This window comes from Apis cerana, linkage group LG1 (genome assembly GCF_029169275.1).
Source record: "Apis cerana isolate GH-2021 linkage group LG1, AcerK_1.0, whole genome shotgun sequence".
NCBI classification, from domain to species: Eukaryota; Metazoa; Arthropoda; class Insecta; order Hymenoptera; family Apidae; genus Apis; species Apis cerana.
The window spans coordinates 469,443-494,457 of record NC_083852.1 but is presented as its reverse complement, the minus strand read 5'-3'; the positions used below and the strand labels follow the sequence as shown (position 1 = coordinate 494,457).

Sequence of the window (25,015 nt, the reverse complement as noted above, 5' to 3'; positions counted from 1 at the left end):
CTCTCTCTTAGAATTTCCTTGTTTTCGATCTCTCTCTCTCTCTCTCTTGTCCCTTTAATAAGATAATTTATGGGCGACGATTCTTAAATTCTTAAATTCCTCGTTTCGAGGCACATTAGGTAGCCACCAGTTGTTACAACCTTTTCACTTTCTCTCTATCATCCTCATCTTTATATCTTATTTCGTACGACGTAATTATCGAAATTTGTGGGCTAGGCGAAACGAGAGAAAAGGTCTCTCGAGAGAGAGTTGCAAAAAAATTATACAGATAAAATCCTCGCGAAAATAAATAAAATAGGATAAGGGACGAGTTTGAAAAACTTCGTTTCGCCTTTTTTTCTTCTTCTTCTTTTTCTCTTCGCTTCCTCGATGGTGGTTAGATTGTCTTCGAATCGCACAGCCCGGGGTGGCAGTGTCTCTCCCGTCTCTTGCGTCCAAAAAACGTAACATTACCACGGAACGAAGCCAGCTCGGGGGGCATTCCTCGAGTCTGTGCAACGTGGCGGATGCGCGGATCCTCCAGCCAGAGGATAGGAGAATCGTAGGTGGTGGTGGAACAACAGAAGGGAAACGTATCCATTGGCGCCCCATCAATTAGGGTTATCCTTAGCCCGCGGTCACGATTTCCAAGGATATTTGCGAACCGACAGAGAGACCGAGTTCGACGAATCTCGAAAGAGTTTCATGGCTGCCTCTCTCTCCGAACGTTTTCAACGTTCTATCCCCGACTGGCCGTTTTCCAACACCTATTAAAGTAAAGTACGTTTGGAGAAGAGAGATCTTAGCGTGGAATCGTTATAAAAATTCTTTCCAATTTTCCCTAAGGATGCGAGAATGGTCCTCGAAAATCCTCTGTCCATTTGAAATTTCGTAAACTGGAGCGGCGCCGGCTCCATGGAATTCCGTGGCGTAATTACCGTGGGCAAACTCGTGTAAAAAGAGCGCGGGTGGAAGATTGCATGATTGCCCGGTTATTATGGGAAATTTTCGAAAAATCGACGATCCAGGTATCCTCTCTCGACACTCGGGAGGAAGGTTAATCCTCTATTTAAAAATCAATGGATCTATTAACTTGCTCGATTGCTTGCCTTTGGTCCAAGAATTAATTCGCTACGGATGTATTTTTAAGGTTACGCATTTATTAACGATTCTCGCAGTCGATGATAAAAATAACACGGTTTAATAACGTAAATTTTATTGTTTAAATTAGACGTGACAGTATTATGTCGTATCTACAGGAAAAGTACAAAGTTATAAGTTATGCTATATGTATATCATATGTATATATATTTATATTATAATACGGTAATTATCGTACGAGATAGCGAAGAGATTTTTTCCTTTACTTTAGCGTTTTTTACGAGAATTCGACGGGGTGAAGGATTATATTTAGAATCGTCGAATTGTCTTGATTCTTAATATCTGAAACCGGTAAGGGCAGAGAGAGAGAGAGAGAGAGAGAGAGAGGATTGAGATAGAAACGGATGAGGAAGAGGAGGAGGAGGAGGAGGAGGAGGAGGATGCGAAAAATATAAAAATAAGTGTGTGAATCGCCGAAAGCAGTCACGACAGAAGGCACGACAAATTGCTACACGAAAGCAGATGCTCGCGGACATTTTCGTTTTCGTTTTCTTTATCCCGACGATCATCTCGATCACGATCGATCGCGAAGAATAACACGTTCTTACTCATTTCGGACGAAACGAAACGATTCTCCATTCGATCTTAAGGCGGCATCATGCATGCGGGAACGAAACCACTTCTGCCATCGCTCAAATCATTCGACCACGCTTTCTTCCCTTCGACCGTTCGCGCAATCAGATCGATCAAACGTCTCGGCGTCTCCGTGTTTTATTATCGTTTTCCTCGTTATCGCTGCTTCTCACAATTCGGTTCCTGTTTCTCTTCCGCAACTCTCTTCGTGTATATCGGGGCGTATATGTGTGTGCATGGAAAGAGGCTTTTAACGTGCTTAGATTCGATTGCTGGATGCGAATGAACGGATGACGACCGATATAGAAACACGAACGATACTCGTCGTCGTCGACACCGTTTCGAGGATGGAGAACAAAAGGAGAGAGACGACTAACGCTTGCTCCGATCGTGCGAATAGCTCGAAGAAATCGTGCGTTTACGTATGTACAAGGAAAAAATGCGATTCGTTCGCTCGCGTATCTATCGAGCAGCGCGACACTTTCTCCCCCTTTCCCCTTTATTTTCCAGGGATTTTTCACACAGCTTTGGCGATTGCGACAAGCGACAACGTAAACCTATATTAACACCCTTCCCTCGTGGTGTGAACGTGGCTTGTCACGTGTTAGCTTTGTTCTCGCGACGTTCTCGGAACGTCGAGGAGCCTTCCTTCCCTTATATTTCTTCGACGCTCGCAGAGAGAATCTCGTCCTATCCTCTTGGTAAAAAATAGCGATTAATAATGAGCGTACGTATATCTTGTTCCTCTTAATATGAGATAGGTATTTATATTATTATAATATGCGTAATATGCGAATATTTGGCGTAACTTCGGGGGATCGATAAGACAGGGACGACGATTTGGTGGGAAGAAACGCTTCAAACGATTTAAATTAGAAGAAAAAAAAAAGAAAAAAAGAGGAAAAATCCTTAAATAAGAAAAAAAAGAAAAACGATAATTGTTATACGGCTAATACGCAAATGAGAGAAGATGAAATAGAAAAAAAAAGAAAAGAAAAAAACATACGCACACAGACACACACAAGCGGATGGAATCGCCAATCAAAATGGGTAAGTAAAATTTACAAGTATTTTTTTCACGAATAATTCTAAAAGAAATATTTGCAACGTAAAGTAATAAAGTATCGAGTAAAAGGAAGAGAGCATTCAGAATCTAAAAATTACAAAGGGTGATTACGTTATTATCGGGAATATTTTTTTTTTTTTGTTTTTGTTTCCCGTGATTATCGTGTTTTAACTCTATGCTAAATGTACAGCGAGTAAGAAAAAGTTGTTCACAACGACTACAATTAAAACATTATACAATCATATTTATCGATATCGATATTTGTAAAAAAAAAAATGCTTCTTACACATATTTTAATGTTGCAAAAGAAATCGAATAAGTATCCGTGTATTACGTTCAATTTATCGATAATTTTTGTAAAATGTAACGAAAGAAAAAAAAACAAATATCGATTTGGAAGAAATATTTTTACATATTTCGTTTAAATACTTTAAAAGGGATATGATAACTATGATATAAATCGTTTTAATTGTAATTAGTCAACGTGTGTGAATACTTTTCATACTTACTGAAGGTACACCGGGACAAAACACGTGATCGCGAAAAGAAATTCTATACAAAAAAGAAAAAAAAAGAGAAAAAAACGGAGAAGACAAATGGTACGCGGTAATCATCGATAAAGAAATACGCTCACGATAGTTTCTGCGCTCTCGAGAATAGTTTTCGAAATAAAAACTGGGATGTCCCTCGTTCTCGTATACGATGTAAGTAATACACATACGTCTCACCATCGTGACTCGTAAATACTTGCGATGACGAAGTTTCCTTGCCGGTTCTTCCGCAGTCTTATGATTCCTACTTAGACGATGACTCGTCGTCAATAAATGGTTAACGCCTAGAACGCTCGACACTGCATCGTCTCTACGCGAAAATGCACTTTCACTCCTTCTCATCCGAGGCTCTCGAAGCGTGTAACGTTTACTTAATAACACCGTTAACAATGTTCCTTTGCGCGGTTTTAATTGTTTCTCACACGCGCGGCATTTTGATTCGCGTTCAACGTGTTTCAGGAAACTTTAATTGGTCATGGTTGAATTATGCGTGAACACGTGAAAAAAAAAAGAACTTTTCTTCCTGATTTAATAACGCTTCGCTCGATACGATTCACGATCGTTCGTTCCCCCGGTACCCGATTTTCCATATTTTCCGGATTTCTCTCTCGAATTAAAAAGATCGAAACAGAAAGAAAAAGAAAGAAAGAAAGAAAGATTCACAAATTCGCTTCGTTCCATCGAGTCAAAATTATATTACGATATGCTACGATCGATCGTTGACGAGGGAGAAAAAGGGACGAACGATCGCGATCGATACGGTGTAACAAGTGCGATTGTTCCTGAAAAAAGTGTTTACGAGTAAGAAACAAACGCGTGCCATCGACGTTTGTCCGTCTAAACAGGTGGCAGAGCCCACAGTGTTGCTGTCTTGTCAGCGGAAGTACTGAGGAACGAGAATTCCGTTGGGTGCCATCGTCCCGATATTACTTTGTCCTGATGTTGGGCGACGACCACGCTGGGTAACGGCATCGTTAAATCACCTGCGAAATGTTTTAACAAATTTTAACAAATTAGTTCCTTAATTAAAAATAGATAAGAGGTAATTATTCGGGAAAATCCGAGAGCAAAGCGTGAGCAACGAGAAAAATTTACCTTGCAGATCGGTTAGAACGAGCTTGTTATCGTAACCGCCGGTGAGCAAGTAGTAAGCCGAAGGGGAGAAACGTATGCTTCGGATATCAGCGGCGTGAGGCTTGAAGCATTGCACGGTTCTGCCACCCCGAATGTCGAAGAGGACGCAGCTGCTGTCCTCGTGGCCGGATACCAGAAGACGTCCCGACGGATCGACGCAGAGCGCCGCTACCGGACTTCCGACCTGCAACGGGATCAAATGCTGATCAGACACGCGATACTGATTCCGTTCCACCCTCTTTTCGTGTACGTCCGATAAAAATTCGATCCTTGGATGAAAGTAGATAGAGCAGATGCGAACTAGAAAGACGTGTAGAAACGTGAGGCTCGTGTGAGGGGGGAGGAGAGCGATGATCGGTGCGATTCGAAAAACGTGGGTCGAAAATTTATCGGACGTAGAACTGAAAAACGAAACTTAAACAACGAAAAAGTCGATGTCGTCGTCGATGCATGCTGGATACTGGCTGTGAATTACAGAAACCCTTTCCGCATCGATTTATTTTATTTCATTTATCTTATTTACTTTATACTATATATATATATATATAATATTGTATATACACATTGGATTGGAAAGAATTCCTCCAATCGGGGCCGATGACAGGACAGAAATCGAGAACCTAAAGAAACACTAGTCGATGGATCTGAAGTGGAGAAACGAAGAGCGATCGACAAATAGATATCTTCGAATATTTTTTGTCAATCAGAGATGAAAAGCTTTTCGAATTGGTGCGCTCTTCGAATCCTTGGGATTTTGGATTCTAAAATAAGAAAGACGTTCCTTCGACGTGGAACTGAACTAACCCTGCTGCCAGGTACCGTGGCCGGCGTCACCATGTTCACGCACCCCCTCGTTCTAAGATCCCAAAATCTGACCGTTTTATCCTGCGACCCGCTCACGAACATCGCGCCTCCCCAGTTGTACAGGGTGAGCACGTGTCCGCTGTGACCGCTCAGCGCCTGGAAGGGGGTGCCGGTGGCGCAATCGGTGACGTAGATCTTGCAATCGCCGGCACCGCCGCTGATCAGCAAACTCGACTTGTTCGAGGTATCCTCCAGGAAGCACAGATCGCGAACCGTGCCATCGTGCATCGTAAGCTCCACTTCTTGACCTGAAACGAAAAAGTCGTGCAATCAAAGGAACAAGGTTTTTCTTTTTTCAAAGAGTCACGTCACGCAAGAATTATAGTGGTAGAGGACAAGTAGGAAGTAAATGACGGCTATTTTGAGAGCAAGTATGCGGCAGATCGATACGATGAAATATACTGGTCGTTGTTAGTGGGACAGTGGGTGAAAAATGTTGGAAGAGAAAGAAGGATGTGAAATCTTTTAACCGTTGGTGATTTTAATCTCTCCGGATAGATGGAATTACCTTCGAGATTTGATGTATCGGCGTTGAAGCGCATCAATTTGACAGTTTTGTCGTTGCTTCCAGTCGCCATCAACTGGCCATCCGGGGTCCACGCGAGGCAATATATCGAGCCCTTGTGGTGCTTCGTTCTCTTGAAGAGAACTGTGGGCTGATACGTCTGGTGATCCTCCCTGAAACGAGATCATCGAATTATCCATTTTTTCGCGTATTTCTTTCATTTGTTTCTCGATCGAGCGATCGAGTAACACGCCTGTTCCATTTCACCGCTCAAGTATCACCGGCAAAACAACTAATAAATAAGGATCACGTGGACTGCGAATTGCGTTTCACTCTTGTTCATCCGCAGCTTTCCATTTCGACGGTAGAAAATTTGAAGCGTCGATCGGAGATATCGATTCGAAAGAAAAAGAAAAGAAAGAAAAAAATTTCTTCCCGAAGAGACGTTTCGTAGAAAATGTGTATTTAAATTATTTCGTCGCCAATTACTCGGAGAAAATTTTATTCTATTTCGCGCGTATCGTTTATTTATCTCGACCCACAAACGAGTAAAGCGACGGAGAAGAAGAAACTCGAACGATCGACAACGATCCAACTCGCGAGAAAAGAGTGGCACCCTCCCTAGTTCTCATGCGTCACTTTCCTTCAACCTCGTTTTCTTTCTTCGTTCCCATCCGATTGCGCGCCGTCCTTAATTGAACAACATCCATCCGCGGAGATCGCGTTTCGGCCGTGGAAACGAGGGAGAGGGAGAGATCCTCGATCGTCGATACGATTGTCGAAACAGGAGCAAACAACACCAGCTTTCACACCACCAGCCTTTTAATTAACTAGTTGCAAGTTTTCTCTCAATGCGATATCGCGTATTATTTTCGTATTCGAGGTTGTTGGCCCGTTCAAAATCGATCTCGATCCCCTCGACTCCTCGTTCCTCCCCTGGCACAGATCTTTTCACTTTCTTCTTCCGTGGAAAGAACACGCGAAGAAGAAGAAGATCGCGTGTTCGAAATTATCGGCGGGCCAACAACTCGATCTCGGCTTCGAGAGGATTCGATGGGGGGATTTTCAATTGGTCCATTAGAATCGTAACGCGTGTTACTTTCTCCAAAGATTGGAGAGCAACGTCGGAGGAAACTGTTGGCTCGGTCGAAGGCGTTCACGGTGAATCCGCGGTGATGGAGCAACATGCAAAATTGCGGCCTATCTCCGGTGAAACTGCAATTATGATAAACTGGAATCGCTGGGTGGATGTTTTGCAACTCGTTCTTCGAGGAGGAGCGTAACACGACGGAGGATTCTTTTTTCTTCCACTCTCTTTTCAGAAAGTGTTTTCGTATTTTTAAGCCTCCATCCGAAAGAGGAAAGCATGATCCACTTGTTGCAACGACATTTTAACAAAAGCAAAAACTTATGAAAGGGAAAAGATGACAAACTGCGAAGAGTAAAATTTCTAATGAAAGTTAATTACAGTTTCAATTGCTTCTTTAAATAAGAGAAAATAATTCGGTTAATAATCTTTTTTTAATTGTTAAATTTTCAAACTATATTTCTACACCGAACTGCTTCATACATAAGTGAAATTTAGATGGAAAAATTTAAATTTAAATTCATCTGATTCCGAAAGAAAAAATAAAAAAATAAAAGAAAAGCATATTATTTTTACTAGAAAGAATCTTAGTTCTTTTTGCTTTTTCCCTAGATATTTCAAAAAAATGGGATCGATGGCGAGAAACCGCATCAAATTGGCGTACCGTTTTTCTGAAAAACCAAGAGATACGGCTCTTCCCTTATCGATCAACCGCTGTCACAACATCTCGAGTTTATCACGTTCCAATTTACACCGGAGAGGGAGAAACAGTGTGTGAAACGGATAAGTGTCGAATGAACAGTGCGAAAAAACACGAATACCTTGACGAATGAAACGATAGATTTCTCACTGACACTTTTTTTTCCTCCTCCTCCTCTTCTTTTTTCTCATTATAATTTGCACGGATGGAAAAATTTCTAGTGGACGTTCTGCGATTATAGAGATGGAAGAAAGCGGCTGAGTAATCGAGGAATTTGTGTTTCGAGGAAAGTTCCGGGGTAGATCGAAATGGTTCGACAGGCGACGTCGAGGAAAAGAGTAGTTGAGAAAGGCTTTGTCCGAGTATTTAAGACTTGACATTTATTTAAAAGTATTTCTTAATGGATAATAAGAAATTATAAGAAATTTGAAATGTCGTTAGTTTACAAGGAGTTTAAAGAAAGACTGTATATTTTCTATCTCATTAGCAAATTAGGAAAAGTTATTTCAATTAAAATTAACAACACATGTTGCTCGTATATTACGTTATTAAAATCGATAATCCACATGATTATCCTAGATAGATGATAATTGAGCGATCAGACGACTTTCCAACGATCAATTTTTCCTTGTCTTCGTAACTTAGCATTACGTCGTAAAAAAAGATTTTCTTTTCGATTCTATTACGAGTTTGAAATTAAACTGTCGCCAACAACTATCATTCTGGATTACTCGTAGAATTACAGGGAAGAAAAATTTTTTTAAACGAGACTCGCGTGTTCTTCCATTCGTTGCAAGACTTTTATTACAACTTGTGCGTAGAACTAGGAACAACGAGTATTCTGCCGACGAAAATTTTCTTAATTTACATTCGTTCCGTTCATCTAACTTCCCTTTGCCCCATACCTCGCTTTTTACTTTCACCTCGTTGTAAATATTAATCTTAACGCGTAACGTAACAACTGGACTCACTGGTGCGTCATTTTTTAGCGAGTGTAAACTTTGTGAGAATTATCCTAACGACTGTTAGATCATCTCTCTAGAGACAAGATCTAAAGAGTCACGACTCCTCACGACCCCATGTTGAAATATACTCCAGACTCGAGGTATTTCACTTCGCTTTCATCCTCACGATCCATCGTTTGAGAATAGTTTTATGCGGGAATATATCGAAGCTATTAACACTGTAGACCGATATTTGTATATAAATTTACAAGTTCAATGTCAGATATCGGTTAAAGATTGTCCATCTATCAAAAGGGATCAAAGAATCGTGACGAATCGTAACGGAAAGTTGTTGATTTTAAAATGAATTTTGATATCGAAAAAAGTAGAAATAGAGCGACGATTTAAAAAACAAAAAAGAAAAAAAAATTAGAACTAATCCTGAACTTTCATTTCAACTGGAATAGAAAATTTGACGAGATAAATAAAACTAATATAGCGAGCAACGCTTTTATCTGTAATCCAATCTGCCGTTATACGTTTATTATACGAATAAAATAAATAGAACGTCTTTTTTAACGATTCGTTCGAGAAAATTAATTTATTTCGTCGTTTCCATTATTATTATTAATCTATATTAGGGGAATCAAGATAACGCAAGATATTTTCTAATTTTTTTTTTTCAAATTGCGAAATATCAGTATCACGATCGGTGGATGGAATATTGAAATAAAAAAGAAACAAGCGTTGAGAATCCTGTTTCTAGAACTTTTTCATAAAAAAGAAAAAAGAAAAATAATTTCAATTAAATATAATTGTATCAATTACAGAATTAAGAATCCGAGAGATGGTTATTATTTACAACGCGTAATGATGATTTCACGGTTCTGGTTAAAGAATCTTAAATGAAATTCGTTCAGAGGTAACCGAAGAGAACGGAATGGATGGAAGTGCAGGGAGGGGAGGAGGGGAAGAATAAGAGAAAGAGAGATCGAATCGCGATTGCGAACAATAAGAGAATCTCGCGCGAAGGAATCGAGGAATGCTCCGTTTGGTATGAAGGCCTTCGTCGTTCGTTAAGCCAGCACGCTTGCGTAAAATTAGTCCGCTCGGCGCGAATTTAAACGCGCCTCAAAGATGACGACGATTCGCGTACGATCGAAACACGCTCGTAAATAGCACGCGAATGATACCACGTCGATTTCTATTTTCTTCTTTTGCAACAGGATCGCGTATCTCTTCTACCCATATGTAAAATGCATCACTGCGAGTATTGTATTCGGTCATGCAAAGAAATATAATTCAAATTACTACTGGTAAAACGGTAAAGTGGAATGAGTCTAGCGTCGTAAATACCTGCTACCCGGTAATAAAGAATAAATAAATTTATATACGGCATAAATATAAAATAAATCATCCATAATACAAACTTTAATCTTGTAAATTATCGATATAAATTTCGAAAGATTTCTCCTCGCCTCATTTCGATCCTCGTATACGAATCCAATTTGATTAAATTTCAGAAAAAAGATGCAAAGAAAAAAAAAATACCCTGATTCTACGCATTTACATTTTTTTACAATTTCCTCCAAATTGCTCTCCGGATTTTAAATTACGCGTTCGTTAGAGACGAACGGTTTTATAGATATATAAGAGCAAGAAAGTCGATGGTTAATTCGTCGAATAAATAATGGCGAATGAACGGAAAGAGAATGGAGGAGAAAAGTAAGCGTATATTTAAAAAGAGATTAAGTTCAAGAGTGAAAATCGTGGGATGAAGATGGATCGATCACGATTGAATTAAAGAAAGGATTACCTGACATCGTGAAGCTTTGGATAGGAGCATATTCTCAGCGTCTTCGAGTTAGATCCCACAGCGTACAATTTTCCATGGGGGTGGAATTCCGCGCATCGTACAGCTTGGACGTCCTCGAGCGCCGTCACAGGGACGAATCTTGGCCTTCCGCCGTTGCTGCTTCCGTTACTTGCATCGAGTTCCGGCCTCGGTTCTTGCTGCGAACGAGATCGAAATCGAATTCAATTCGTGAATTGTTACGACGCAAGAGAATGCGCCGATTCGATACAAATAATAACATTTCAAAAAATTAATAATCATAGATATCTAAGATTTCAACGTCTTAAACATAGTAATACTTCGATAACTCGAAAATTTCAACCGGTTCCACATAACGTATTTTAAATAACACTTGTCGTACTCGCACTTCGAAATTACATATTTCGAGATTTTTCATCTATAATTTCTGGATACCTTACTCCTTGGTTCCATTAAAAAGAATTTTATCACACCGATGAAACATATATTTCTGTTACCTCTACTTTCCACTGCTTCAAAAGTTACCAGAGATGTCGTATGTGGAAAAATAAAAAATTTTATCGGACAGTTGGTTGCGACTATTCGTAGAAAACCAGTCGAAACTTCTAATTAAATGTTGAAAAGCATTTTGATTATATATAACGGATTTGGTGACTCGGAAAAGTGACTCGTTCGGGGATATACTTTTCCGTTTCGAACCAGTTTTTTTCGTTCGCGAACGAAAGAACGAACGAGTACCTTGGGATACGAGGAACGGGTAACGAGCGACGAAAACTCGAGGAGAATTAGAAAGTCAGACCTTGAAAGGATTTCTAACGCCTCTCTTTTCTACACACAATCACTCGTGTTTACTTGTATGCTAATTCCCTCCTCGCTCGAGGTTTCCTACTCGAGGCGGTTTATCATCCGTGATGAGTTTAATCGCAAATTCTCTCTCGTCGATAATTATTATTATTATTATTATTATTATTATTATTCGAAGATTGGTAATAGAAGAGTCGAGGTACGAGTTGACATTTCCGAAGATAGATCGTTAGGTTTATTTAACGGCTCGATGAATTAGCAGCCAACTCTCGAGAAAAATACGATAATAAAGAGAAGGAAAAGAAAAAAAGGAATAATGGTCGAACGAAACGGTTCGATATCCGCAACCGGGACAATCGAACAATCTTCCAAGTATCGTGTCGTAACCCAGTTTTGCATATCTGTTCCTTCGATTTCCTACAACGTCATACGAGCCGATTTAGACGTAGTTGACGTAGCAACGATTGCGAAAAAGTTGGCAACAACGAACGTTCGAGGGGAGATAAAAGATCCGTGATAAATTTTCAATTTTTCTCGCACGAAACCCTGGATAATCCGGATGGTTTTGCGGCTCTTTCTTGCGCAATGATTTGCATGCCTCCCTATCCTTTTACTTTCGACCACGTCTTCGCCCGCGATTATCTCCAGATAAGGGCAATTAAAACGAACGAGTAACCGACTCTCTATCTCTGTTATCTTCCGTTCGTCGATCTCTTTTTACGTTTACTTTTTCTTCTCGGTGTGGAAACTGCTCGAATGATATACGAAAGTAATATTCTTGGAAGATAATTCTCTAGAAAATAAATATTCGTTTAAATACTTCGTATAATTAATCGTGATAGCAATGAAAACAGACTTTTAATAATTTATTACTCGATATTTGTGTTGGACGTACTTGTATATATATATATATATATATATATTCACTTTTCGTGGTGAAAGGATTAATAAATAGCGAAATATGTTATTTATCTTGCCTTCTGGAAATATCATGCTGGATGAGTGGATCGATATTGAAACGAGTTAGCCTTCGATTACGATTACGGAACATGGATGATTCGAAAAAAAAGAAAGAAAGGAAGGAAGAAAAAAAAAGATTTATCGTTCGTTGAACATCGTTGTGAAAGTAAACAATGGCAAAGGAAAGGGAAATTTTGATTCGCGGCGAGGTTTAAGAATCACCGGATCGGGACGACACGATATGATTGATGCAACGGCGATTATTATTCTCGAGCGTTGTATCCATTAACTTTACACGCAGCTAATAATTTTGTTGCACAACGAGATGGACGTTTGATTTCCCGCGATAACCCCTCTCCGTTCGATTCGATTCGTTCCGTTCGATTTACGCCACCTTCGAAACAACCTTTCTAAACATCCCCCCCGTTGTTTCAACCGATTTCTAAGAATTACTTCCAAACTTACTTCCAAAGTCGAAGAAACGAGAATTCGCATTAATTTTATTCGAAAATACTTCTCTTCTCTCTTCCTCCCTCCCTCTTTTTTTTTACTTGGCGTTCTTTATCTCGAGATTATTACTTGTTCGAACGGTAGCAAGTTTCGATGTTTGCGAAATGGAGGGCCTGCTGGAGGTGAAAAAAAATCGGAAAGATCTAGGACGAGACAGGTGGAGAACGGTTTCGAGGAACATCAGTAACGCTTGCTGCTTAGTCACGAACACCGTTTCTCCATCAATGTTCACCGTATTGTGTTGTGCTCGTCGAGGGAATAGTAATATAAGCGAACCGCTAATACGGTATGTAACAGTGCGTTAAGCGAAAAAGAAATTAATATGAAAAATAATCGAATACACAATTATGATCTAATCTTTAAGTCCCCTTTTACGAGCTATTGTCGAACGCTTATGATTGTCAATAAACTCTTATTATACCAAGCAATTTCCGTTTTGCGGTAGATTTATTTCGTTCTGTCGTTTTCGAGATGCTCGAGACGGAATAATGGATGAAAATTTTCGTGGAAAATAATTTCATTTCGAAACGGGGATAGAAACGGCGATGCAACGAGGACAGGGCCCCCCGTTCTTTGGGGGCGAAAAATTTCATCCACGATTCGGCTTTCTTTCGGACAATGTTTAATGATCCGGAAACGAGACGCGAGCAAACCATCCGAGAAACCAATTTCAATGGATCTGAAGCCTAGTTTCTAGCTGGCGGGTCACTCAACCCGTCGATTACCTCCTCCTTTAATTATTGCGAAACGACACACGCTCACCGGACGAAAATCGAGAAATCGTGCCACAACACTTTGCGACAAATTTGAGCAGAAATTAATCCAGTTGGTAACTTGAAGTTTCACCCGTGTGTAAATAAACCTGTACAACGTTCAGCTTTTCAGCATCGTTGAGCGAGCTGATCTCAAAATAATTTCCGTTGCATCCGATTCAAATTTTCACGAATAATTCATTATCGTGCAAATTGTCAACCAACGAACGAAGCTTTCTTTTCCCCGCAACTTTCGATGATAAAACGAATTGATACCATTAAATGCTACGAGATTCATAATCGATGAAAACGGGTCGCGAAACATTTGCTACAGAGAAAAGAAAGAAAAAAGAAAAAAGCGTTAATTGACGAAGGAAACAGCGAAGGTCTTCGATCAAGCATCCTCGAGGACTATCCAACGAGCCGTGTCCCGATGAAAATCGTTTTACAAGAATCTTGGCGCGATCGTTAGAAACGTCCAAGCGTGGAAGGATACTGGAAAGAATCAATTCCTTCGCAACATTATCTCTTCGAGTTGGTTACAACGCGAGTGAAATATCGAGCTTGCTATATTTTTCCACAAAAGACGAGGAAAAACGACGAGATCGGACTAAATGGTGGAACAAAATGTTTTCACTCTTGACGAGGAACCGGTCGAGACGGAAGCCTTTCTCTGGGACGGGCAGATGGATCGTCGAGGATAATCATTGTTAAGAGCGTCAGAATGCAGGGGATATGCGGCGAATTCCGGTGAAACCAGTCCCCAGCGTCGCGGATCTGGGTTGCGACATACTTTTTCAACGCGAGGCTGTTTCAGGATATCGAAGATACGAGACGAGGCTTAATAGTATCGTGGACAGTGTCGCGGGGTTTCTTTCGCAGGAATGGAACTTTCGAAACACGTGTAACCGAATTTCACCGCTCGAAATTCACGCTGTCGATCATTTTGCTTAAGAAGTGAGAAAAAGCGAAAAAGCGGAATCGATGAATGATGAAAATTTATAAAACAAAAACTGTCACTCGTTAACTTTTTGAAGGCGAATCGTTGAAGATCTGATGATCAACGCTCTTATTTATTATACGGAATATCCCAACGAATTATAGAACAAATCCATATTTGAGATCCGTAGAATATTTTGCAAGAAAGAAATCTGTTATCGCACAAGAGAATACATTCGAAGAGGAAAACAGGTAATTCATTCACGAATTCATTCACGGAAAAAGGATTATTCGCGAATAGATAATAGATATGTATTCGAGAAACTAATTTGCCCATAAATCGCGAGGGGGGAAGAAAAAAGAAAGAAACGAAACTGGAACGCAGAAAGAGCAATTTAATAAGTCACTTGAATCCAACGAGTTCTTATCGAACCGCCGGCACAACCGGTATCGGAGAATACTTTTTCCAAACCAGAGGCCTTTCCACCGATAGATCACGTAATAGTTCAAACGATGCTCCCCCTCGGGCGTTAAGAAGTTTACTATGTAACTCGCGTGTATACCGGATTGGTCACGGTTCGACCATTCTCCTATTCGTGGACAAATTTGAAAGTCCTTGCGGCCTACATAGATAGCAATAAAAATCACCCAGGATGCGTTAAATTTTTAATATTTATCGCGCATCCTTGCAAAAACATTGATGCAGAGTTAATAGCAATATCTAACGGTCATTTTCTCGCTAAAATTTTATTCCAAAGAAACATTATGCAGGCGACAAAAAACTTGAAAAAAGTTTGCGAAATAGTGAAGAGTGCGAAATAATCCGTAATAAGATATTTGTGATTGATAAAGTATGGAATAACGGGTAGATAAATTGGTTGAATAAGCAAAAATTGGCAAACCTTTACTAGATAAAGTTATTACTAACGCAATAAGTCGTGAGCTAAAGTTTAAATATAAAAATTTTTACGTGATCATTCTACCGCTCGAATTGAAATCATTTCGATGTGATTGATAGGAAGGACACTTTGGGAAAAAAGAAGAAAATCAAGGATAATAATTACATCGATAATCGTAGCCTTTTGCAATCGTGCCGCACGAACGCAACGATAATTAAACTCGAAACGACTACTTTTCCATAAGCTACTTCCACTTTCCATACATAATCTCATAGGCCGTAAACAAAAATATCGAGAGAGCCGTGTTCTAAACGGAAGCCGGCGTCGTTCGGCTCGTCCTCGTTCACGCCTTCGGATTGCACAACTAGCGGATTCACTTTCACCAGAAAAATGCTTTTTCGAAAGTATCCGTGTTTTAATTGTCCTCGAATGATCTTGCTCGATGAAAATCAGAATCAAATCATCCACGGTTCACGATTTACGGATCTAATTCACGGATCTCTCCGATTCATCGATTTCATTATCGTGTTATTTCAAGCTTCCCCGAATTCAACATTCGGACGGTCTATTAATCAACAATTTAAAAACTCGATTTACGATTTCGTCCCTCGAGTTGATTAAATTTCTAAACGTTTAAAAGGAAGATCAGGTCAGCGATGCCTGAAACGAGAAATTAGACGGACGAATTTCGATTCCCGATCGAACGGAAGCGATCTATGAACATTGATCCCTATGATGGAATCGATTTCTTTTTTTCTTTCTCTCTCTCTCTCTCTCTTCTTTTCTTTAATGAACGAGTAACGGTGCATTAACTCGAGGTCACAGATCGGGAACACTTTCTACCCACGGTCAAGTAAAATTACGGTTCATTAACAATATGGTTCATTATTATTTTAATAAGGATCGATCGATCTATAAGGAAGTCGGAATGATTAAACAAATTTTCTTTGGAAAATAACGATATTTTAGGAGGAGAAGATCTCGTCGAACGGGACGGGAATATAAGTTGGATATCTCCTATTTGTTCCTATTGTTACGTTACGTTGAACTGTCTTCCGATCGGTAACCGAAGCGATAACAGAGATTACGTTGAAAAGTAGGTTGCAAGCGAGATCGAAGATAAATCGATAGAATTATTCCGTTTTTCTGATCGATAGGAGCAGGTGGAGAACGATTGTACAAAGCCATATCATTCCGTTACGATTTAGTTCCCGAGCGTAATTTATCGGCGAGCGTACGTGGACTTCCGGAACCAGGCGTTGGAACCATTAGAAACTGGAGCGATAAACTCGTGGAACACTTTCCATTAAATCTTAAACACCCGTTTATCCGCGTACGGAGAGAACGCGATAAGCGCAACCGATTCGGGGAGTAAATCGAAGCGAAGTTTCCAGTAAAAGTAGTTTTGCCGGAACCACTCGCACGAACGAAAGCCACTTCGATAGAGAATAAACGGTGGAGAGAAACGGATCTGGAATATTAATAAAATTGCAGGAAAAAAGAAGAAACGGGATCCCGCGCCAACAACCGATTGACATTTAGCTATCTCGCGTGTAATTTTATATACCTATAATAATAACAATAATCAACTTTAATCGAAGAAAATATTATTCGCACCTCGTCGAATTAATTCCCGTCACGATCCAATCTACCCCTTCCGCCCCCGGATAAAATCTATCCAACAAACCATGTAACTGCCGCGTCTTCTTCCCGGCCTCTCGTTCCTCCTCTCATCCTCCGCTTTCCTGCACCCGCGTCCCCCAACCCTGTCGAACGTGCTCGGCTCGTGCACGCGCTCCGCCGCCGTTTCCACGTCCAGAAGATTCTCCATCGACCGCCTCCCCTGCCTGCACATACCGCCGTTCTTCGAGCTCTTCCTCTGCAAATGATTCCCGTTCTCGTCCTGATAATCCTCCCACTCGCTCGCCTCGCTCCTCACGTCCTCCAACGACCTCGTCCTGCCCACCGAGCAGGTGCAGGCAGGCGCTTGGCCGTTGCCCCTGCACAACGCGGCCGAGCTCCTCGTTCTGCCCCTCGCGTCCATCATCATCATCCTCGGCGAGACGGCGACCGAGGATAGCTGGAGCGGAGACATAGGCTGGGGGGGTGGCATCGCGTTCCTGTACAACGGCGCCAAGTAGTAGTAGTCGCGGCCCTTGTTCGAGTTGGCCGCGCTTATCCTCGCAGGGACGTAATTGTAGTCGGCCACGTGGGGCGGGATCCACTGGGGGGCCATCGCGTCGAGGGGCACGGGTCGGTAGCAGAACGACGGCCCCCTGCCGGTTCCCGCTGCCGGGTGGCTGCGGTACATCGGGGGCCAGGGCCGGGATTGCTTCGAAAGCTCGAAACGGGGATCCATCCTTGGATCCAGTACTCGGATGTCGCCCATGTCGAGTTCCACCAGCCTTTCCAATCCTCTGCGCGTCGAGGTTGAAAGTGCTTGCAAGTCAATGAACCGCGCGGATCTTCTTCATCTTACGATCCTGTCCTGCGTTACTACCTACTTTTGCCCTCGATGATCCTTCATCCCGCGTTTCTCGGTTTCAATGCGTCGTATCGTTTAAAAATGGAAAGGAGGAGAACAAAGGATCGAGATTTTCACCACTTTCCACGCGGCACACGTTTATCGGGAGCGCACGGATTTCCTCTCGCTCTCTTCCCTTCCGCTCGGCACTTGTCACTTCGTCTTCTTCTTCTTCTTCTTCTTCTTCGTTCTCTTCTTGGGAAGAGAGTTCCTCGAAACGACGACGCGACGACTCGTTTCTTATTTTTTTTTTTTTCGTTGAAATTCGCGCTGCTCGAAACGAACGTGGATGCTTTTTCCTTTTTTGTTTTTACGAAACGGAGGGGGGAGAGAGATCGGTGGATCGTGGATCGCGGATCGGAGACGACTGTGCTCAACTGAGTACAGCGAACGAGTGCGTACTCGACGCGTTCTCGTCGAGCGACTTCGCCTCTCGTTGAGAAACGACCCACTTCTACTCGCGGGATTGAAACTTCATCTCCCTACCACTCGCCTCCTCTACGACTCATCCCCGACGTATATACGTCTCGGCGTCCGCGGCGCGAAGCGAGAACAGGCGCCGACTTCGCTCGTGGACGATATCGCGACGTGGGTGGCCATAATTAATTATTCAGATCGTATTCACGCAATAATCGATAATTTACCAACAATTTTCTGTGCAATTATTTCAATCGAGGTAATTTCGAATAATTTCTTGAAGAATTCTCTCTGTAATCGGTAAATTTGTTTTTTCAATTTACACGAGACTCGAACTGTTTCAAATTCCTGTTCTCTCCATTGAACTTGATAATTCTCTAATGTAATCTTCAAATTCTCACTTCAGAAATCAGAATAAAACGTAGAAACTATTAATAATGGATAATTTTCCAGCGAATTTTCTGTGCAATTATTTCAATCGAGGTAACTTCGAAAATATTTTTGAAGAATTCTCTCTGTAATCGGTAAATTTGTTTTTTCAATTTACACGAGACTCGAACTGTTTCAAATTCCTGTTCTCTCCATTGAACTTGATAATTCTCTAATGTAATCTTCAAATTCTCACTTCAGAAATCAGAATAAAACGTAGAAACTATTAATAATGGATAATTTTCCAGCGAATTTTCTGTGCAATTATTTCAATCGAGGTAACTTCGAAAATATTTTTGAAGAATTCTCTCTGTAAACGGTAAAAATTTGTTTTTTCAATTTACACGAGATTCGAGCTGTTTCAAATTCTTATCCTCTCTATTAAACTTGATAGTTTTCTATTTCAAGATCACGATAAAACTATCGATCGCGATATCAATGTGTCAAGTTATATAAATAATTTATACGAGAAACTTTTAAATCTCGTTATCGTGGATTTCACCGGGGCGAGTAATTTCGAAACGATCTGAAGAATAATCGGTAGAAAATCGTCCTCGAGGGTACGCGCGAGAGAGTCGTGGATAACAAGAGGATTAAAAGGTTCCAACCAAATTCCTTTTCTACGGTCTCCCTCGCTTTCACTACGACCATCCTTTCAAGCTCGTTTTAATTCACTCAGGGAAATCATCGCCCATTACACGCAGGAAGTAAGAAGCAAGTGGGTGTAAAGAACTGATTCAACCGCCAACACGAGCCGTTGTTAAAAAGTTTAATGCGAAATAACTTTCCACCCGAGCTCGATCATGATTTTTCATTCTCTTCTCTTTTCCCCTCCCCTTCGCGCGAATAAACTGCATACATTCACCGCTTCCTCGCTACTTTTATCGATACTCAAACGATATTCAAATTCTTTGTCGATCTTTAGAAATTTATTAAGCAATTAAACTTGCTCGCGCGTCGAATCGATCTTCAAATCTCGCTTCGAATCCTCTTTTTGTCGCGGGCGATGAAATGAATCATCTACGAATAGTTTTTCCCCATCCGAGAAAAGGGAATCCTAAAAGGCGCACGATCAATTTTCCATCCCAGCTTTCTCCGATACGCTCCGTTAATAATTCGCGGTAATCCTCTCCTCTTTCTTTTATTAGCGGGAAACTATCGCGTGTCGTGGCCCGCGCAAGATTTCCTTTCGCTCGAAATCGAGCTTGCACGGGCGTCCAACGATCGTGGACGATTCGATCGGAGAAAACCGCGCGCCGATAATTCTGACTCGAGCGAAATTGCGCGGAAAACTAGCCGCCGATTTATATATTGCGATCAATGATCGGCGATAATCGAACAAGTTGCAACGATCGGTTGGATGGCTCCATTATTCCGATCGAGTCACTTTCCCGAGTTAAACGGTCTCTCTGCTAGTTTTACACGCTCTGACGCGTAATCGATCTATCGATCGATCGTCGAAGTCGGAGGAATCCGATCGATTCGTTCGAGTAAAAGTGGCCGCGAGAAACGGTCGCCGTTTTAATGCGACACCGATATCGATCAACTTGTCAACTTTTTCCCCCGAAAATGGATGTCAAAATCGGGAGAAAACGAGGGAATGAATGCAGAGATCGGTAAGGGTATCTCGTGCGGATTTCAGAGAAAGTTCCCAAGCGCGACACGAAAAGTAAATTGACGTGATCCGGCCGTCCGCTTTTACGCCGATCATATCCGATTGGCACCGTGCCAAAACGAGAAAAACGTTTTTTCGCTCTTCGTGTTATCCGCTCGACTATGAGTTCCCCGCCCCATTCGTTTCGACGAGAATGAACTTTCGACGCCGCGCGAGTAATAAACATCTTCCTTCCTCCCACCCTTCCTTGCCTCAGAGTTCTTTCCACGATCGATTAATCGATTCGGATGAAACAGGATGAGAAAAAGAAATTTCAATCTTACTTCGCGTCTGTCTATTCGGCGACAAAATTTTTTTATTCCACATTTCTTCTTATTCCTTTTATTATCGATATATCTCTCGTGTGTCTGAAACTGTGCGTGGGTATTCTTAAGAGATTTTAAACAGCGTACAGAGAAAGTGGAGGATACGATTTTTTTTCTTTTTTTTTTTTCTTTAGACACGAACGATAGAAGGAAATGCAGGAGAATTCCTATGGACAATGAAATTATAGCGTAGATATATCGTGAAAGGCCAGAGACTCGAGATAAATTGATGAATTACGACAGTATTGTGTCGAATACATGAATATAAATTTTGTTTCGATAATTTTGCTAATTTTCTGGAGATAAAATTGGATTGTAAAGTATAATGAGGTTTACTTCCTAAAAATAAAGCGATGAACCGTCTCTCTGAACAATTTGTGTTGACTTTCTAATGTTAATAATTACGCCATTGTTCCAAGTTTCACCGTTGAAACGACGAAAAGTCACGAAATAAAATGAAAACTCGTACGGTATTTCGCTTCTTTCCTTTCCTTTCGTTCCTCTTCCTTATTACGTCCGACGCAATTTTATTTCGTTTTCCACGTCGCGAGAGTAAGAAGCCAATGTTTTCCAATCTCTTTATAATTGCCCAATAACCTTAAAAACCTTCCTATCTTTCTATTTAAAAATTTAGCGCTGCAGTCGAGAGCGACCAATATAATACAGCGTCCCGACCATTCTATTTCCTGCCTACCACATCTTTATCTGTTTACGAATAACTTATTTTATTACCAATATGAATATTTATCATCGATTCAGAAACGTGATCGATAATCTTTCTCTCTAAGTTAAACTTTCGATTTATTAGCCGTAATCTTGCTTTCCTTGTCGCTTTCTATAAATTTAAATTCACTTTAAATTCGAATCATATTTACATCCGAGGAATCTCATATTCCGCGGAGATCGCGTGCTCGCGTATCGTGCCCGTAATAATATTTTCGCTGCGAACAATTTTAATAGATTCTCGAGGTATGCAAACACCGATGTAACACATGTATCGGGAGAACGCTTATTCCCTCTCTCCCTCTCTCTACACCGATCGTAATTGAATGGCGTGACACGTTGAAAATTAAATTGAACAATGATATCGAGTCTTAGTCACTGCCTCGTCGAATCGAAGGTCGAGCCCGTGTTCGATCTTGGAAATTAAAGCAAAATCCACTTCATTTTTCCCCCCCGTATATCGTGCACCGTGGCGCGCGTCCACCGTGTCTCGAGATATCGATCTTTTCGCTTCGGGAACCAAGAAACCGCGACGGTTTCGATTAAACGGTTGGCTATTCGATTCGATCGTGTCGTAATTCAACCGCTCGCGACAAAATTGAGACCTCCTAATCGGACGAGGAGCATGTACACGTATTTCGTACGTATTGCGCAACAACATCCTGTTTTCTTCTCGTTTCTTTTTCTTCCTTTTTCCTCTCTCTTTCATCCGCTGCCCGGTGAAAAAATGTAGGATATTTACCTGACTGATCGCAGTGTGCTCTCGCGAAAAATCTTAATAAACGAGATAAGCGAACGAGTGTGTTTCGCTTTACCTGCGCACGCCACTACCGTAATTATCTTTCGTCCGGTCGCGATACGCGAACCATGACTCTGGCCGAAAAACTGAGGCAACTTGAACGCTGCGTGTGGAAATTCGAAGGTGCGGGGCTTCGCACGCTCCCGCAATTATCTCGGTTGGAAATTCTCGATAAGGAGAATTTTCTGCCCAAGGATGGATGAAATACGCGAGTTGCGTAATTGAAACCCGGCCACGATTCGTCCGTCTGTTGGTCAATGAGTCATCGTTTCCGGTGGACTCGTTTTCACCGCGCGGTCGTTCCGGAACCCGAAAGATATCGTTCGTTTCGCGTAACGATGTTCGTCTGGATGTACACTCAATGTGTGGAATTTTTCACCAGGGCCTAGGAAAATGTGGAAATGGATCGAATAGAATTTTCTGGATCGTTTGATCGATCGTTCTAGAGGATGGCTCGAGGCGTAGAGTTACTTATCGAGATCGAGATGTCGTTACTTTACGAAGTTGGTCAGTGATATGGTGATATATACAAAGTGGAATGCAATGGATATTCGGAACGATGTAAACTCGATTATACGGGAGCCTCGAATCGCAGCATGGATGCGCGCTGATCTGTAACATATTTACAGGCTGACGGTTGTTGTAGAAATACGAGATGTTAGCGGAATGATCGGGAGAAAAGAATGTGCTCGTGAAAATCACAAAGAATTTATAAGAAAGTTGATGACTATTAGATCCGCCTGGTCGGGCTCGTATCCGTTCGTGCAACGAACTTGTCCTACATTTCCTTCAAGATTCGTTAAAACTTAACATGATATTGTTTTATTCCGACGTACAAATTTATTTTCGGAGAATAAGAATGATATCCGAGCGGAATCGAGTGAATTACGGAAAGCGCAATCTCGTTTCCTAACGAAATCGAAAGTCGCGGTGCTGCTTAGCGGGTAACGCAGAGTAGATATTAAACGATTTTGCTCGTGGTCGGTAAAACAGCACTCTCGGATGAATCGTAGAAACTGAAATACCGACATTTACGAATAGCGAATTTTTTGTCCTTTGAAATTCAAAGTATCCTTACTTTATTTTATTTTTTTTTTTTTTTTGAAAAACAAAAAAATATTTTCACAATTATTTTATGTAACAATTATAGAAATAATCGTTAATAAATCTAGAAAACATTTATAACATTTCTATCTCTAATTACGGATTTTGCAAAACTTTAAATGAAATATTATTATCTACTTTATTTCATTACGTTAATTACTATATAAATTATTTTACCTATTTTATCTTAATAAGATTTGGTATAATTATTAGTGCAAGTCTTAGATACTTAAATTTCTTTCAATTTCTCTATTTTTTAATTAATTTATATCGTAATTAAAGAATCTTTTTAAGAACTTTTTAAATTAAAGAAAACTTAATAATACTTTTACGTTTCTTTCCACGGCATAACACGTTAAACGCATACTTTAAATTTTATCTTTATGTCGCGGTATTAAATCTTTGTATAAATTCTACGCTGGTTAATCGTTCCGACTGATTAAAGATTTGACCACAACCGACGTCAACGAAGCTTATCGTCGACAAAAAGGATAGAATTATAGTAAATCGGTCGATGAATCACACGATAAAGAAAAGATATGATTTCACTGAATTATAAACATTTAATGCTGTTCAAGCGCAAGACTTTCACCTAATTAACAAGCCATGAAGACAGGTCCAATTTCCATTTCTCTTAATTCGAGTATTAAATGGTCTCTTAAAATAAATCGATACGTGTATATACTTGGTAATCGTCAGACACGTTTCACTCAACTTAATGAATCTATCATGTTTATGATGCTTCGATTATATTAAATGGTATCGTTTAATCAATATTCACTTCTATGGCGGTACTTACTTATTCCGCGGTAACGAGCCATTCGCATAATTCATGACGTTTAAAATTCTAAACAGAAACACCGTTCAATGTGGACATATCGAAATTCAATAGGGTAAAGTAATTACAGGCGATATCGCGTGAATTGATATCAGACGGAGATATAGAAAGAAAAAAGAAAGAAAGAAAGAAAAGACAGAAATGCGATCGAAAGGATTTTTGCAATTTCAATTGAAATCTATAGAAAAATTTTCTTCCCAAGTTTTAAACATTTCGTAATCTGGGATAATTAGATCAAGTAAAGTATAGTAAAAGTAGAAAAGAATTCTTTGGAAATGTCAAGGTTCACTAGCCCTCGTTTCTAGATATACGCCGCGTGAATCACCGATTTCCTTGCACGACGCCACTTCGAACTTGACCTTATTTTCCGTATTTACGCTCCCCATCCTTCAATTCTTATTTCTCATCGCGAATCTCACCACTTATTGTCCCCCTTCCTCTTTCACCCCCTCGAGTTGCATGCAGCTAACTCGTTATCGAAGCGAAGCAAGAAAACGATATCAAGTCTCAAAAGTTTCGAAAGTTTCGCATCGAAGGATTATTCTCTTTTTTTCCAACGTGCAAAACGAAGAATATTAACAATAGATCTTGTGGATATAATAAGCAGAATTAAGCCACGCTATATTTTTTATTTCCTACATTACAATGATTATAAACGAATTCTCGTCTATAATATATACGTCTCTCTCATTTGGCCAGACAAATCGTTCACGTAGAAAACGGAGACGAGCGTTTGCGCGTCTACACAATTTTTGTTGCAACGGTACCGCCGATCTGTTTCGGTCAATCATCTTGGACGTCGCAGCACGAGAGACAAAACGGTTTCCGTGATTCGAAACGAACACGAACGACACGAAATCGGTGCGCGCGCATCGCGTGTCCCGGAAGTAAGCGAGCGTCACGTGCCGTTTCAAAACGTAAATCGGCTAGCCGCGATTT

The 25,015-nt window shown here is 40.7% G+C and overlaps 2 protein-coding genes across 12 annotated transcripts in view; one reads left to right on the top strand and one right to left on the bottom strand.

Annotated features, from left to right (window-relative positions):
* LOC107992718 (uncharacterized) overlaps positions 1 to 25,015 on the top strand; it is a 196,033-nt gene that overhangs the window by 151,442 nt on the left and 19,576 nt on the right. The gene's annotated exons all lie outside the window — the stretch shown is intronic.
* Positions 1,179 to 25,015, bottom strand: part of LOC107992716 (WD repeat-containing protein 47) — a 62,785-nt gene continuing 38,948 nt past the window's right edge. For 8 of the 9 annotated variants that reach the window (XM_028664345.2, XM_017048750.3, XM_028664344.2 and 5 more), the window contains 5 exons: positions 10,381 to 10,577; positions 5,837 to 6,006; positions 5,269 to 5,576; positions 4,426 to 4,648; positions 1,179 to 4,313 (listed from right to left, as the gene is read on the bottom strand). In XM_028664345.2, the coding sequence (XP_028520146.1) occupies positions 4,168 to 4,313; positions 4,426 to 4,648; positions 5,269 to 5,576; positions 5,837 to 6,006; positions 10,381 to 10,577 (1,044 nt within the window). In that variant the 3' untranslated portion in view covers positions 1,179 to 4,167. Of the gene's footprint in view, positions 4,314 to 4,425; positions 4,649 to 5,268; positions 5,577 to 5,836; positions 6,007 to 10,380; positions 10,578 to 16,949; positions 23,181 to 25,015 lie in introns of those variants that run through there. The other variant, XM_028664347.2, reaches the window with a different exon arrangement.